We start from the raw sequence: 14,649 nt of genomic DNA on the forward strand, positions 1-14,649 counted from the left end.
GAGCTCACAGTTTGGTAAGGGAGATCAATAGCTGGGTAAATAAACAATTGCAAGATAGTTCGCTAAGAGCTATGGTAGACGTAAGGTAGCCTGAACAATGATTCTGAAACCTGGCTTCACATAAGAATTTCCTGGGGAACTGTTTAAAAAATACAGGTGTTTTTACCCTCTCTCTCAGAGATCATAATTTTTAAAAAAAATTTTATTTATTTTTGGCTGCGTTGGGTCTCCATTGCTGCAAGCGGGCTTTCTATCGTTGCGGTGAGCTGGGGCTACTCTTCGCTGCGGTGCGCGGGTGGGCTTCTCATTGCGGTGGCTTCTCTTGTTGCAGAGCACAGGCTCTAGGCATGTGGACTTCAGTAGTTGCAGCACGCGGGCTTCAGTAGTTGTGGCTTGCAGGCCCTAGAGTGCAGGCTCAGTAGTTGTGGTGCATGGGCTTAGTTGCTCCATGGCATGTGGGATCTTCCCGGACAAGGGATCGAACCTGTGTCCCCTGCATTGGCAGGTGGATTCTTAACCACTGCGCCACCAGAGAAGTCCCTCAGAGATCATAATTTACATGATCTGGAGAGAGGCTTAGTGAATTGGTGTTTTTAAAAGCTCCCAAGGATATTCTGATACACAACTAGGATTGAGAATTACTGGGATAGTAGAAGGGCACCAAACTTGGCCCTTAGGTCAAATAAGCAACAGTCAAGCAGACAAGAGGAGAAGAATCTTTCAGACAGAGGAACAGCTTTGTGCAAAGGCATGGATATAACAGAACTCATGGTGAATCAGGGGAACTGCAACTAGTTCTGTGCAGCTCACTGTAGATGTATGAGGGAAGGGGGTTACAGTGAAAGATGAGATTGGGGATGTAGGCAGGAGGCAGATCTTTATGTGTTTTGTGAAGGAGTTTGGACTTTATACTGAAGTCAAGGGGAAATCAGTGGGGACGTGACATGATCTCATTTCTCCTTTCGAAAAGATAGTTTCAGTGGTGCTGTGGAAGATGGATTAGAGGGGCTGGAATCAGGGAAACTAGTTAAAAGAGGGTGTGGTAATCCAGGCAGGAAAGAGAGCCTGAACTAAAACAGTGGCACTGGGAAGGCAGAAGATATTCAAGGAATAGATAACTAGGAGGTAGTATCAACAGTGCAGATGGGTGTGGTGGGTGAAAGAGTAGAGGAGTCTATGGAGTATTATTTCCTTATTTTGTAACTACTTTTGCTCATTTGCTAGTGGAGGATCTGCCCAGAACTAAACACTTCAGAGGTGGAGAGAACAGATTTTTATGGACTTGTTAACAACATACAGTGTGGTTTGAATCTAGTCATTTCAAAAATCAAAAGCTATCAAAATAATCAGAGGCTGTTTACAATCCCTAAATGACTAAATTCCTGACATGCTTAAGGCCAAGCATCTAACTAGCATTTCCACCCATTGTGGAGGGGAGAGAGAGTGGAAATAGCACTAAAATGAAGGTTTGAGAGATTTTAATTAACACAAATGGCTGTACCTAGTCTTTAAATCTGTCCAAAGCAAAGGGAGTGAAAGCTTTCTAATCCTTCAGCGCTTCATCTGGCCTTGACCTCAGAAAAAAGAGCCTCCCTCTTCCTTCATCAAACTGACTTCCTTTAGCTCCTTGTTGTTCTGTGTAGGTCTTTGCGCCCAGAATTCTCTAAGAGGAGAAAACAGAAAAAAATGACAGCTAAAGCACCAAGTGTCCTGGCACTCATTTTGCAAATCCTCTAAAAATATTAAATTAGAATACTAAAAATATTAACAAATGCATTCCAAAATTCTACACCCACTATCTATTCAAGCCTTTGAAATGATTTCGAAAACCAAAGTAATTTTCACATTAGATTCACTTTTGCCAGTAGTTGCTCTGCTCATAGTTGCAGTGTCCATGGTACCTGATGGGGAAAATTAGGAAAATGAGAGCTTTCTTTGAGTAAAAAACCTAGTTTTATTTTGAGTTGCAAGGCTATTAGCATTCATCATAGTACCATATCATTGTAGGACTGACTCTGGTATTAGCATTGATGTGGATTTTCTAATTGTTGTTTTAGAAAATAACTTCATCAAACAATGTTTTTAAAGTTGAAGTGGCAAACCTTCTTTTTTTGGGGGGGGGGGTACGTGGGCCTCTCGCTGTTGTGGCCTCTCCCGTTGCGGAGCATAGGCTCCGGACACGGAGGCTCAGTGGCCATGGCTCACGGGCCCAGCCACTCCGTGGCATGTGGGATCTTCCCGGGCCGGGGCACGAACCCATGTCCCCTGCATCGGCAGGCGGACTCTCAACCACTACGCCACCAGGGAAGCCCTGGCAAACCTTTTTTTTCTGTGGAGAGCTCATATCCCACAGGACAAAAAAATCGTTTGAAGATTACATCAAGTAAAAACAATTTTATTTGAGAGCCTACAAAGTGTGCTTCCAACACAACTTTTAAATGAAGAAATGAGATGATAAATCACGCACATATCTGCACACCCTCTGGTAACCCAGACACACATTCCACAAAAATGGCTAACTGTGGACAGCGGAGAACAAACAAAAGATGAAGGTGGGGGTGGGGATGAGAAAGAGGAGGCAGAGAGAAAAGCACAAACTGAGAGAGAAAGGGAGAGAATAAAAAGGGAAAGAGGGAGAATTGTAGGGTGCTAAATAGGCTCTGTGGTGAGTCAGTCCTAGGTGAGGGCTGCCAGACTAAAATATAGGACACCCGGTTAAATTTGAATTTCAATAAATACCAAATAATTTTTAGTATATGTATGTCCCATGCAATAGTTGGGACATATTTAAATTCAACATTTATTGTTTATCTGCAATTCAAACTTAACTGGGGATCTTCTTTCTATTAGCTAAGTATGACAACCTAATCCTAGACAACCTTCTGCTCTCCTGATTGTGTGATGCAAAAAAGTTTAGAATATATTGTCACTCACTGAAATAATCATAATATCAATACAGGTACAGTTTACTTTTTTTTCAACCTTCAAAATTTATATTTAGGAAAGAAGACTTTTGTTCTCCCCTGGACTTCTGTGGAGTTTTATAGGAAGTGAAAGAATGAGCTAGTTTAGAAATTAACTTCGGACTTCCCTGGTGGCATAGTGGTTAAGAATCCACCTGCCAATGCAGGGGACACGGGTTCGATCCCTGGTCCGGGAAGATCCCACATGCCGTGGAGCAACTATGCCCGCGTGCCACAACTACTGAAGCCTGCACACCTAGAGCCTGTGCTCCACAACAAGAGAAGCCACCACAATGAGAAGCCCGTGCACCGCAATGAAGTGTAGCCCCCACTCCCTGCAACTGGAGAAAGTCTGCGTGCAGCAATGAAGACCCAATGCAACTAAAAATAAATAAATAAAAATAAAAAAAGTTAACTTCATGACCTACTAATACCATGAACCGAAAGCTGACATTCAAAAGGTTCAAGTTGCTGCAAGGCTTGAAAAAGCCTGTATTTGAGGGCAATGTTATTTATCAAGGACTCACATTGGAACCAGCTGTGGGTTTCCGCCCCGCCTTTCAGAATTTTAGCTTAACACTACTATTTTCTTTTCAGCAGCACCTGCTGGAGTGTATTCAGCCATCAGGAGGAGTAATACTAAAGTGAAGTAAAGGTTGAAGCTGGGGAGAATGACTTGCTTTCAGAACAGAGGGAGTTATAGAATAAATAAGGTCTCAAGAGTATTCATTTCCCACTGCACTGGGCTTTCATCTGAATTTATAAGTGTAGCAAAATATTCACATGCAACCTTCAGCTTCTTAAAAGAGCTCAAGGAAATGCTAAGAGTTGGGGTGGGCGTTTGGGGGTGAGATAGGGGAGGAGAGAAGAGCAAGGCTGTCAGAATGAAGTGTCTTATCACCAGTTCTATTATTATGGAAGATAAACCTCTTCTTTAAATACCGGCAGATGTGATGGGAAACAGCTGAATTTAAAGATCGCTTCGTGCCTGTGCGCTTTAAGATAGGTGACTGCCAAAGGCCAAGAACTGCTCTCTTGACTCTACAGAATTCTGGGTAGGGCTGCCGTACACTCTGGGTCAAACTGTAATTTTATACTGGTCTGGAAGTAAATCCCTTCAAATGTGACCCGTCTCTGGAAAGACTTCACCGTGGATGTAAAATATTTTTCTCTTCTATAAGACTAGGTGATGAAGTATGCTAAACCGATGAGACTGACCTGGCTAATGATACATACAACCTGGGCCTCAAGGGAATTTGCACGTAGAGATTGCTTGAAGTGTTACAAAGTCAGTATTAACACAGGATTATATATATATATATATATATATGTTTTTGGGGTTTTTTTTGGCCGTACGCGGGCCTCTCACTATTGTGGCCTCTCCCGTTGCAGAGCACAGGCTCCGGACGCGCAGGCTCAGCGGCCATGGCTCACGGGCCCAGCCGCTCCGCGGCACGTGGGATCTTCCCGGACCGGGGCACGAACCCGTGTCCCCTGCATCGGCAGGCGGACTCTCAACCACTGCGCCACCAAGGAAGCCCCAGGATTATATTTTGCCAACCAAACAGATCACACCACTGCAATGCAGCCAACCAGCACACAGGACAATCGATGTGGGAGGAGGAATTCTTGGCGAGGAGCAGTGCGATAACCCTCCCTCTACTTGGAAATGCCTATAGCAGAAGGGCCTGTACCCTGATTTGCTGGAAGGTGTGTCCAAAATTACATTCAATCCTTTAAGACAGATCTGTGAAATTCAATTCTTTTGAAACTAGAGGAAAAGGAACATTATCCAGGAACACTACTAAGTACTTAAACTTCAAAAGGTCCCCACCTTGCGCAATTGCCTGATTTTTTAATTCCTTGTCCTGATCGCCTGATTTATCTGTGGTAGAAAAAAAACAAACAGTATTAGGGATTGTGGAGGGCGGGACAGTGGCTGTTTTTGGAATGGAGGACACTGTAGTTCACAGAGTGGAATAATAGGTACAGATTTTGCAGCAGAATGCTGAATTTAATACGGGATAATCAAGGCTGCCAGTAATACACCTCAGTGTCACAAAGCATGGCAGAAAACACCAAGAGATCTTTTATTTTGTTCATTTGATACATAAATGTAGCACATTTTGTCCTAAGGGCAATAGAAGACTGATGGCTCCCTGCAGGTTCCTGAATTACCACTGTTTATGGACGAAAGGCCTGGATGTGATTGGTGCCACCTACTGGGCTAAATGAAGAATTACAAATCTGTCAACCCCTTTTGGAAGTAGTATTTCTTTTGTTACTGAACAAATTAATGTTGGGGGTATGATTCTTTATTGGGAGGATTATACATTAAACAAGTGATAAGCTTGAATTCAAATCATAGCCTTTAGTTGTGGAAGAGTCATAAGAAATCACATACTGGAACACTGTCACTTTATAGCATATTTTAGGAGGTGAACTTTGGATATGGAGTCAGAAGCCTGGCTTCTCTGAACTAGTTTCTTGTTCTATAATACCTACCCCACAGAGTCATTGTGAGGGTTACACAAAATCATGTTTTCAACATGCTCTATAATATGTTATGGTTGCTTTAGATAAAGAAAAACACTGAAACAAAATGACTGATCCAGGACATCTAAATGGTTAGCCTCAGAGTAAGGCCTGCAACTCATATATCTGACTCTAAATCCAGTGCTTTTCCCAGTAAATTGCTATTTCCCAAAATTTGATGGTGAGATGATTTTAGGAGGCAACTGCAATAAATTTAGGAGGTGCTGGAACACAGCATTAAATACTATAAATCACAGTGAGAAAATTATTCCTTTTTTGATTCTTTCAAACTTGACACCTTGATGGCATCAAGGAGAAGAGTTTCAGTTTGGTGCTGGTTTTCTTTAAAACTCTCTACATCTTGCTGATCTCACTTCCTAATAAAGATAAAACAGGTCTTAGGGTTCAGCACTGTGTTAGAATACTAAAATTTTGTTCTCAGTATACTTATTATGTTTACTTTCTATTATAGAAAACTACATCTGTTTTTCGTTTACAACACATATTACTGTTGGTAATAATATCTTAATATAACTACTTTAAAAATCCCTCTACGAAGAAAACTAATATTTCTTTTGTTTTCTTTTCAATAATTAAACACTAGGTTATAAATAGGTCAATAAAACCAAAATCTAAGACTTAAATTTCGTATCCACTTGGGCTCAGACAAACTCAGAGATTTTGTATATGTGTGTATTAGAAAATGAAATTGGTCTACAATCAGTGCTCAATGCATGTGCAGTCAATAACACACAAGCAATGGGTCACGCATGCCTGTGGCTACGTGCACTTGTGGCAACTGAACAGTTTAGAGTCCTATCGCTTAATACTCCAGAAGCATTAGAGGAGAGAAGAGAAAAGAGGATGTTGATCTGTGGGCTGTTCTAGTTCAGAGTTCAGAGATTCAGTGTTCCGCAAGCAAGGGAAAAAATATCTTCCGCGGTGATCACGCTGAAGGGAATCTTTCACTATTTATTTTCTTGGCTTGATTTGAATCCAGAGTGAAAAGATTTTTGGCTCCTTACTCTATGGATCCCTTGAGATGACTTTCAACTAATTTTAAATGAAATAAGACGTGGATTTCTCACCCTCATAACCCTCCCCTCCTCTATCTTTTTAATTTGCATCTTAATGACTTTATACTGCTTCTGGTTGTATTCCAGGTTCTTATTGGAGAAGAAAACCTCAAGCTTTCTGCTTTCCAATCTTATCAGAACAACGGTTAAAAGAGAGACATGAATGGAACACTGGCTGAAGGATAGGTAGTTCCTCCAATCATCCAGATTTTCTAAATTTTAAATATGGATCAAGTCAGACCAACAGAGTGCTATGGACCTGGACCAAATCATCTTGAGCTGATCCATCGCTTTTAAAAAAAGTTCACATCAGGGGCTTCCCTGGTGGCGCAGTGGTTGAGAGTCCGCCTGCTGATGCAAAGGACACGGGTTCATGCCCTGGTCCGGGAAGATCCCACATGCCGCAGAGCGGCTGGGCCCGTGAGCCTGCGCGTCCGGAGCCTGCGCGTCCGGAGCCTGCGCGTCCGGAGCCTGCGCGTCCGGAGCCTGTGCTCCGCAACGGGAGAGGCCACAACAGTGAGAGGCCCGCGTACGCCAAAAAAAAAAAAAAAAAAAAGTTCACATCAATAATTTCTTATCAGATTGTGCCAAGGAACAGATAAGAAACAGCCTAGGAAATTTAGATTCTGAATTTATTTTAGAAATATTTTTGAGGACATTAGCTACTATGACACACATAGAGTGTCTTGTTCCCCTGATGAGGACCTGGAAGAGAAATTTCTCTCTCATTTCAGTACCAGTAAAAGCTGTGTTTCTTCTGAGAACTTGGTTTATTTTTATTTTGTGGACACCATAAATTCATGTTTCTTTTTCGGGGAAATTCATAACCAAGACTGAAGCCTACCTGTACCAACTGTATGGTAATTTCACTACACATTTTTATGTATTTACCTGGCTTCAACTTATTTTCCCTTTGCCTTGATTTAGTCATCTGTTTATTTGATCTTCATGCTGTGTGTGATTTTATAAGTTATTCAAGACCTTATGGAATATGATTGAGAAGAAATTAGAGACATACATATTAATACTGATAAAACGTTGGCATCCCTTAGCCATGATCTCTTATTGCATGTCTCTTTTTTAAATTACAGAGTTCAGATTCATAGATCCATGAAAATTTAAGAGCCCTTTCTTCCTGTCCCTAAGAAAACCATTCCTTTATTTTTTTGTGATAAGCTACATGATTTCCTCTAATGATGCCATAAATTCTTTGGGGTGGGGAAATGGTGAAACTCCCAGAGGAATATCTGGATTGGTGAAACTCACAACCATTGTTGGATGTCTCTTTGGCCTTCTATTCTGAAGTAGCAGAGGCTATTCCAATAAGATTTGTGAGATCAAACTACTCTAATTCCTAAGAAAGGGGACGAGGTGAGGAGAAAACTAATATTTTATCAGGTGTCAACTATGTATCAACTACATATGCTAAGCACACAATATATTACTCAGTCTTTACAAAGGAAAATTTTATTTCCTCTAGAGGAATCCTTACCTTGATATAAGAGTTTCAGTGTAATAATAATGATGATGATAGTGAAAACATTTTTTATAACACTGCTAACTAACTTACTGTGTGCCAGGTATTGTGTTATCACTTTACAGGTAATGGGATCTCCAATGTAAAACCAAACAAACCTCAAATTGTGTACCTATGATACTCTACCTGCCTCGGGACCCAGGAAGATTAAAAAATGCTTGCTTTGGCTCAAAATTCTGCTGTATGTACAGTGATAACTTCAGATCATTGTGCTTCTGGTAGTTCTTCAAGGCTTCAATTCTCAGCTCGATCACTTTGCCATTAAAGTCATTCTATAAGAGAACATTTTTCAAAACTACTCATATAGTATTGACTTCTCTAAATCCACTATTACCTGAATCCTTTTAACTCAGAAGTTTAAAAATGAACCTATCATGCTCAGTCTTTAAAAGTGGGCAGAAATTATGTGTGATTTTTCCCCCCATTTCAAATAGGACAAAATCAAGATCATAGGGAAAAAGTGCTATACTCAAGGTGAAGCTGGAGATAGGTCTCTTCAGCCATCTTCCCACAAAACATTTCTTTTAGCATGACAATTGGTAATCCAGATGAGAGGATCAGGTTTACCATTAGGAAACTAAAAGTCTCTATATTGCATGAATGAAATTGTACCCTGTGTCCAGCCTTGGAAGACTTAGTACCTGAATGAAGTTAGCTTGTTCCTGATACCTGACCCATTCCATTTTCCTCTGTTGCTTTTCCTGGTGGAAGAAAGAGCCTCTGGTGACAAAGTAAATTGAGATCAGAAATCAGTTTTCTCAATATGCTGCAAAGACTTTATAGCAAAATTATGGTGTCATAGATTCACTAATATATTGGTTTCAACTGCAGTCCTCTTAATTGGCATCACCTGTACATCCCGCTCTCCAAAAGCTAAAAGCTAAAAGAACAGGATGTTTTCTATCAATGAGTTGGCTGCAGGAAGATTAGATACAAGCATAATATCTCTAAATAAATGTTCAAAAACAAATTAACAAGTGTTTTGACATCACATAGCTATTTCAAAGTTGTCATTATTGGTACAGATTTTCCCACTTTGCTCTAGCTATCATGATTTACCAGAAACTTGCCGTGTCACTGACTCAGATGTAATACCCCAAGGGAACCAGATCTCCTATAAAATTTTGTATCAGTTCAGGAGCACACTTAGGCAGATTATTGCTACATTAAAGATTTCTAATCTATCAGCTCTAAAAGCCACTACTTTCAGAAAGATCATACTACCTTCCTTATTTCCTTCACTTTCTCTGCATACAATGTCTCCAGTTCATTCTTGGTCTTCCTAGATGATGAGGGGGTTTGGGGAGCCTGGGAAGAAAGAAGAGAGCTAAAGGAAAAGGAGGTCCCAGGAAAGAAATGCAATGTCTTAACAGACAGTAAATCCAATATACCCTTAAGGCCCAGATCCTTCCTATCTGTCTACCCTAATCAGTCCTGATTCTCAACGGGCTGTTGCCATCTGTGTGGCATCAACAACTTTGAAATTCTGAGCACCATGCAGTCCACTTGCCTTTCTGTCCTGTAAGTCTGCTTTGTTCTTTATCTGCAGTGCTTTTTGTTGATCACTGAGTTCTTCTGTGCTGAATGTCTGTAGAGAGACATTTTGGCAAAGCTTTAAATTACTGGGACTTCATGAGAGAAGTGGAAAGCCAATGTCAAGGCTTTTGGTTCCTGCCGGTCAGAAAACTCTCAGGGCCTGATATGAAAAGTGTACTACCAAAGGAGGTTCAGAATGGAATGAGCCCTTCCATCTGGTCTTTTGAGTGAAACTTATAATAATAAAAACTATTAACTGAACCTTTATTATATGTCAATCACTACTGTAAGCTACTTACTACATTACTTATTTACTACATTACAAATGTTCTCATTTAATCCTCACAGGACTATTTTTATTTCCATTTTATAGATAAGAAAACTGAGTCTTAGAGAGGTTAAGTCATTTGTTTAGGGTGACTCAGTTAGGACAGTACGGAGCTGGAATCTGAACCAGATTTCTTGGACTCTGAAGTCTGTCTTCTTAACCACTAGGCATACGATCTTGTCTCTCTATTTCTCATTGTCTAAAAGTATGGGGAGGGAAAGTCAATCACAAGCTCAAGTATATGGACATCCCTTATACAAAGTCTTTTGGGAGCTCTGGAGAAACTGGATTTTGATAGAGGAATGATGCTGGCATATTTCCTATCACTAAGACTCAAGAACTCAGAAACTAAAACTTCTCACAACTCATAGAATTGATTTGTAGCTGCCACTAAGAACTAGGAGCAGATCTCAGTACAAGATGCAGTGCTTGATAGTATCCTAATTATCTGTGGAAAGGTGAGATGGAAAAAGCAGTCAGCGATCACACTCACACCTGTTTATATCACAAGAATATCTGCTATTCAGGTCTCATAATTTGTGAAAAAACACTTGGATCCCAAAGCCTTAGTCCACAAAGGAATTTCTACCCCTGCTTGGTTTCCCAGCAAAAAAATTTTATTTTATTTATTTATTTTATTTTATTTATTTTTTATTTTATTTCCCAGCAAAAAATTTTATTTCTACCCCTGCTTGGTTTCCCAGCAAAATATTTTTATATTAAACAATGCTGTGATTATTGCAAAGTCAAAGGGGAATTAGAATCAGTATTCGTTCATTCAACTTACATTTATTGATTGTCTACTATGTGTCAAGCATTGTGCTACATGCTAGGGATTCCAAGATGAACAAAGCAATCAAGATACTGGAGAAGCATGTATTCCAGAACAGGGCAGGGAGATAAGAAACAAATAAAATAATAATAACACAATAAAATTAAAAAAATAGTGAGCTTATATTATAAAAAGTGCTATGGAAGACATGAACAGAATTGTATAATAGGAAGGGTGTGTGTGGGGGGTGATGTCCTTTTTCAGGTGGAGTGAATAAGGAGGGCTTCCCTGAGGAGGTGACATTTAAGCAGAGACCTGAAGGATGAGAATGAGCCAACTATAAGAAAATAGCATTACAAAGCCCAGGGATAAAGCAAAAGCAAAAGTCTTTAGAAAGGAAAGGTCTTGGCATGTGGAGACCAGTATGGGAGGGGAGGACTTCTATGAGAGGAGACTAGAAAGGTAGGCAAGAGCCAGACTATACCTGGAATGGCTGTAAAGGGTTTTCCTAAGGAGAGTGACATTACTTGATTGTTTTAAATAAGATCAGAGAATGAATTGGAATGAGCATGGGTGGAAACAGAGACATGAAAAAATGAGGATGTAGACCAGAAAAAAGGGAAGCTTCTTTGCATTCTGGTTTGTAAGACAGATACTTTCAAGAGATCCTTAGAGGCACACATACCTTGTTCCATAGCATCTCCATTTCCTTCCGAAGCATCTTGTTTTTCCTTTCCTGGTGGAGAGGAAAAAGCAAATAGAAATATGTGTTTGTCTAGTCATTAAAGTTGGAAGAAATTACTAATAGGGGGACTAAGGGGTAGGGGCATAGTAAACCACAGAGGAAGGCAATAAATGGGCCTAGCCCCAAACCCAGGAACATGAGAGATAAGATTGATGATGATGATAAAAAATAATAACAATTTGGAATAGTAACTTTAATTATGGTAATTGTGGTATATCAATATAGTAATGAGTTTCTCACACTTGAAACACGTAAGATGTTCTGATCATATGGCAGTTTCTTTGGGGCTTAGACCACTAATTTTTAAGATCCTTTATGTTGTTAATTTTTTAAAATAAATTTATTTATATTTTTATTTATTTATTTTTGGCTGTGTTGGTTCTTTGTTGCTGCACAAAAGCTTTCTCTAGTTGCTGAGAGCAGGGGCTACGCTTCATTGCGGTGCGCGGGCTTCTCATTGTGGTGGCTTCTCTTTGTTGCGGAGCACAAGCTCTGGGTGCACGGGCTTCAGTAGTTGTGGCTCGGGGGCTCTAGAGCACAGGTTCAGTAGCTGTGGCGCATGGGCTTAGTTGCTTCGCGGCATGTGGGATCTTCCCAGACCAGGGCTTGAACCCGTGTCCTCTGCACTGGCAGGCAGATTCTTAACCACTGTGCCACCAGGGAAGTCCTATATTGTTAATTTTTTTAAATCTTGAAAGAATCTCTCAGACCAAACTCTTTCCTTTCTTTTACTTTGGTTATTTTCTATTTCTTCTGAAATGTGAGGGGTTAATATGCTTGTATGCATTAACCTTTAGATGAAAAGTTTTTCAAAAGTCAAAAAAATAGAATTTTTGCTAGCTAGTTCTTATTCTTCCCAACATTTCACCTGACTCCCTTTGGTTCACCCAGGACTTTTCTAGATCAAGGACCTATGAGTGTTGGAGCACCAATGCTAGAGATGAGCACTCTGTCTGACAGCAATGGAATTGAGAGCCCTGTTCAGAAGGCCATTCCCTGGAGTGCCCACCAACCTCTTACCAGATTCTGCTTCGTCTCTTCTGCTTCCTTAATGAGCTCAATGACTGAGGATTCACCATTCCCCTTCCCTGCCATGATCTGCCTCATGATCTGCAGACTAGAAAGAAGACAGAGATATCACAAAACATAATACTTCCTAAAAAGAAATATTAATATTCCATGACCAGTCAGAAACTACTCTACCATGAGAGGGAGATAGGGGCTGAAATCACAAGATTTATGGAAGTCCTTCTAGACATAGAAGGTCTTGAAAAGACAATTTCATTCCTAATTGACGTTTGCCTTAGGTATGTGCTCTATAACGAATTCTGTGCTCTGTAAGGCTCAGAACTTAGGTGTCCAACAGCTAGTGAGACTCCTCTCCACCCCTTCAGAAGAAAGTTTTGTTATATGACTTTTGGGGTAGAAGGGGACTTTTTTTTGCCTCTGTGAAGAAGGAGGTTGAAGAACCTCTTGTCTTAAGGATAAATCTCAGAATTATTCCCTACCCCCATCTCTGTTCGTCTCCCCTACTTTACTTCTCCACATAAAAACATTTGAGTTAGTTGGAGAACCCACTTATACCCTTATGGTAGCCTCTAGAGAATCAGGCCATCAAGAAGTTTCTGATAAAATCCGAATATCCAATCTATGACTGTAAGAGAGGATATACTTTAAAGGTATTAATTAACTTATGCTTATGTTCTTTGTGCTTTTCCCTCTCTAATTATAAGCAAAGAAGCAAGCCTTTGTGTTCTCTTGCCCTGAGAGGGCTGAGTTTCTCGGTTGTAAACAGCTGGTGCTTTGACTACAACTTTCTGCCTGACGTTTGTTCTCACAACTTTCTGCCTGGCTTTTGCTCTCCAAAAGTCTGAGCTCCCTGAAATGTTTATGGTAGGGTAGAGAATGAAGGTAGACACATTAAGGTGAGATTCTCTGAAACTAGAAAGGAAAAAGAGAGTTGGTGGATCCCAAGAACAGTGAGTGCCCTAGCAAAGAGTTAAGACCTCAACTGCCTAGTACATTTAGTAAGGCCAGACCATAATCCAGAGGACTTTGATGCTCAGAAATGATTACCATTTCACTGTGTGGCAATGGAAGAACAGAATCATTTATCCTAAAGTGATTCCACAAACACGAATGAGGAGCTATCTGTGTGACCATGATGGATTGAGTATAGTAAAGTCTATTAACAGTTTCTTGGGAAGAAAAGTAATAACTGTAGCCCTGTGAGATGAGCTGAGTTATATTTAATTCTACTAAAAGAAGAAGGATTCCTTGCCACCCTGATTTTGTGGTTACATTCTTTTAATTTACTATAGCTGAAGGTCTAAACCTTTTAAAAAATGTAAATAATCATTGCTAAATCCTATGGATTAAAGTTCTCTTGCCTTTCCCCGTCTAGGAAATCCTGAGAAGGGAACACTTACCTTCTTTGTCTTTCCTCCAAGTTAGACATCAACTTCTGGAATAACAGCTTGTTCTTATCTTCTAGAGGTTTTAGCATCTCTAGCAGTTCCTGCTTCCTTAGTTTTAAGTCCTCACTCAACTCCTTCAAGTAGTTGTCATCTATTTTTGGACTTCTGTGGGAAGAGACACTATATTTGCCTTCAGCCCGGGCTAATAACAGAGACCCTCTTTTCGTTCCTGGATAGTTACCACTTGGCATCTTCCGTCAAAGACTCACCTTGTTTTGGAAGATAAGTAAGATCCTGGAGAGTTTGAAGCACTTGACATCTTGAAGGAAAACTTCTACTCTAAGAATAAGAAAGGTCTTCTTGAAAATATGTGCCTTCTTGTTCCATTCATTTAAGTCATCATTTTTGTGCTGCTGTTCTTGAAACTCCTGTTTCATTGGACAGATTTTTAGCTACAGGTTGAGGTCACAATGGCGCTAAGACCACAGATTTAACAGGTCTTTTAAATAACTCCAACATCAGAGACAGCTTGTTGACTGAAAATACTAACTACATCTGAGCAGTTCTTGCCTTAGCTTTAACCAAAGCCAAAAGTTTTATTCTGAAGTTTTTGACTGAGTAGGGTAGAATCATAACACATCTATATTATGGAATTCCTATTGTGTTAGAAAATGATGGCTTGTCAAAAATAACTCATCAACACCATCTTCCATGGCAATTGACCTCCATGGAATGCCTAC

General features: G+C 40.2%; 1 protein-coding gene across 1 annotated transcript; it reads right to left on the bottom strand.

Moving 5' to 3' along the window:
- Positions 1 to 1,543: 1,543 nt before the first annotated feature.
- CCDC196 (coiled-coil domain containing 196) lies at positions 1,544 to 14,228 on the bottom strand. The gene is made up of 10 exons (XM_060166773.1): positions 14,179 to 14,228; positions 13,922 to 14,074; positions 12,513 to 12,609; positions 11,433 to 11,483; positions 9,622 to 9,699; positions 9,336 to 9,419; positions 8,753 to 8,812; positions 8,242 to 8,383; positions 1,831 to 1,901; positions 1,544 to 1,663 (listed from the first exon to the last, which is right to left on the bottom strand). Exons 1-10 carry the CDS (start codon positions 14,226 to 14,228, stop codon positions 1,544 to 1,546), a joined length of 906 nt encoding a protein of 301 aa, XP_060022756.1.
- Between the last annotated feature and the right edge of the window lie 421 nt (positions 14,229 to 14,649).

Source organism: Lagenorhynchus albirostris, chromosome 1, assembly GCF_949774975.1.
Source record: "Lagenorhynchus albirostris chromosome 1, mLagAlb1.1, whole genome shotgun sequence".
Lineage (NCBI taxonomy): Eukaryota > Metazoa > Chordata > Mammalia > Artiodactyla > Delphinidae > Lagenorhynchus > Lagenorhynchus albirostris.

Coding starts and splice junctions, on each gene's coding strand:
- CCDC196 (XM_060166773.1), bottom strand. CDS start 14,228: ATGTCAAGTGCTTCAAACTCTCCAGGATCTTACTTATCTTCCAAAACA. Junction 9,420..9,621: donor CAGACTTACAGGACAGAAAG/GCAAGTGGACTG, acceptor CTTTCTTCCCAG/GCTCCCCAAACCCCCTCATC. Junction 8,384..8,752: donor AACAAGCTAACTTCATTCAG/GTACTAAGTCTT, acceptor GTTCTCTTATAG/AATGACTTTAATGGCAAAGT.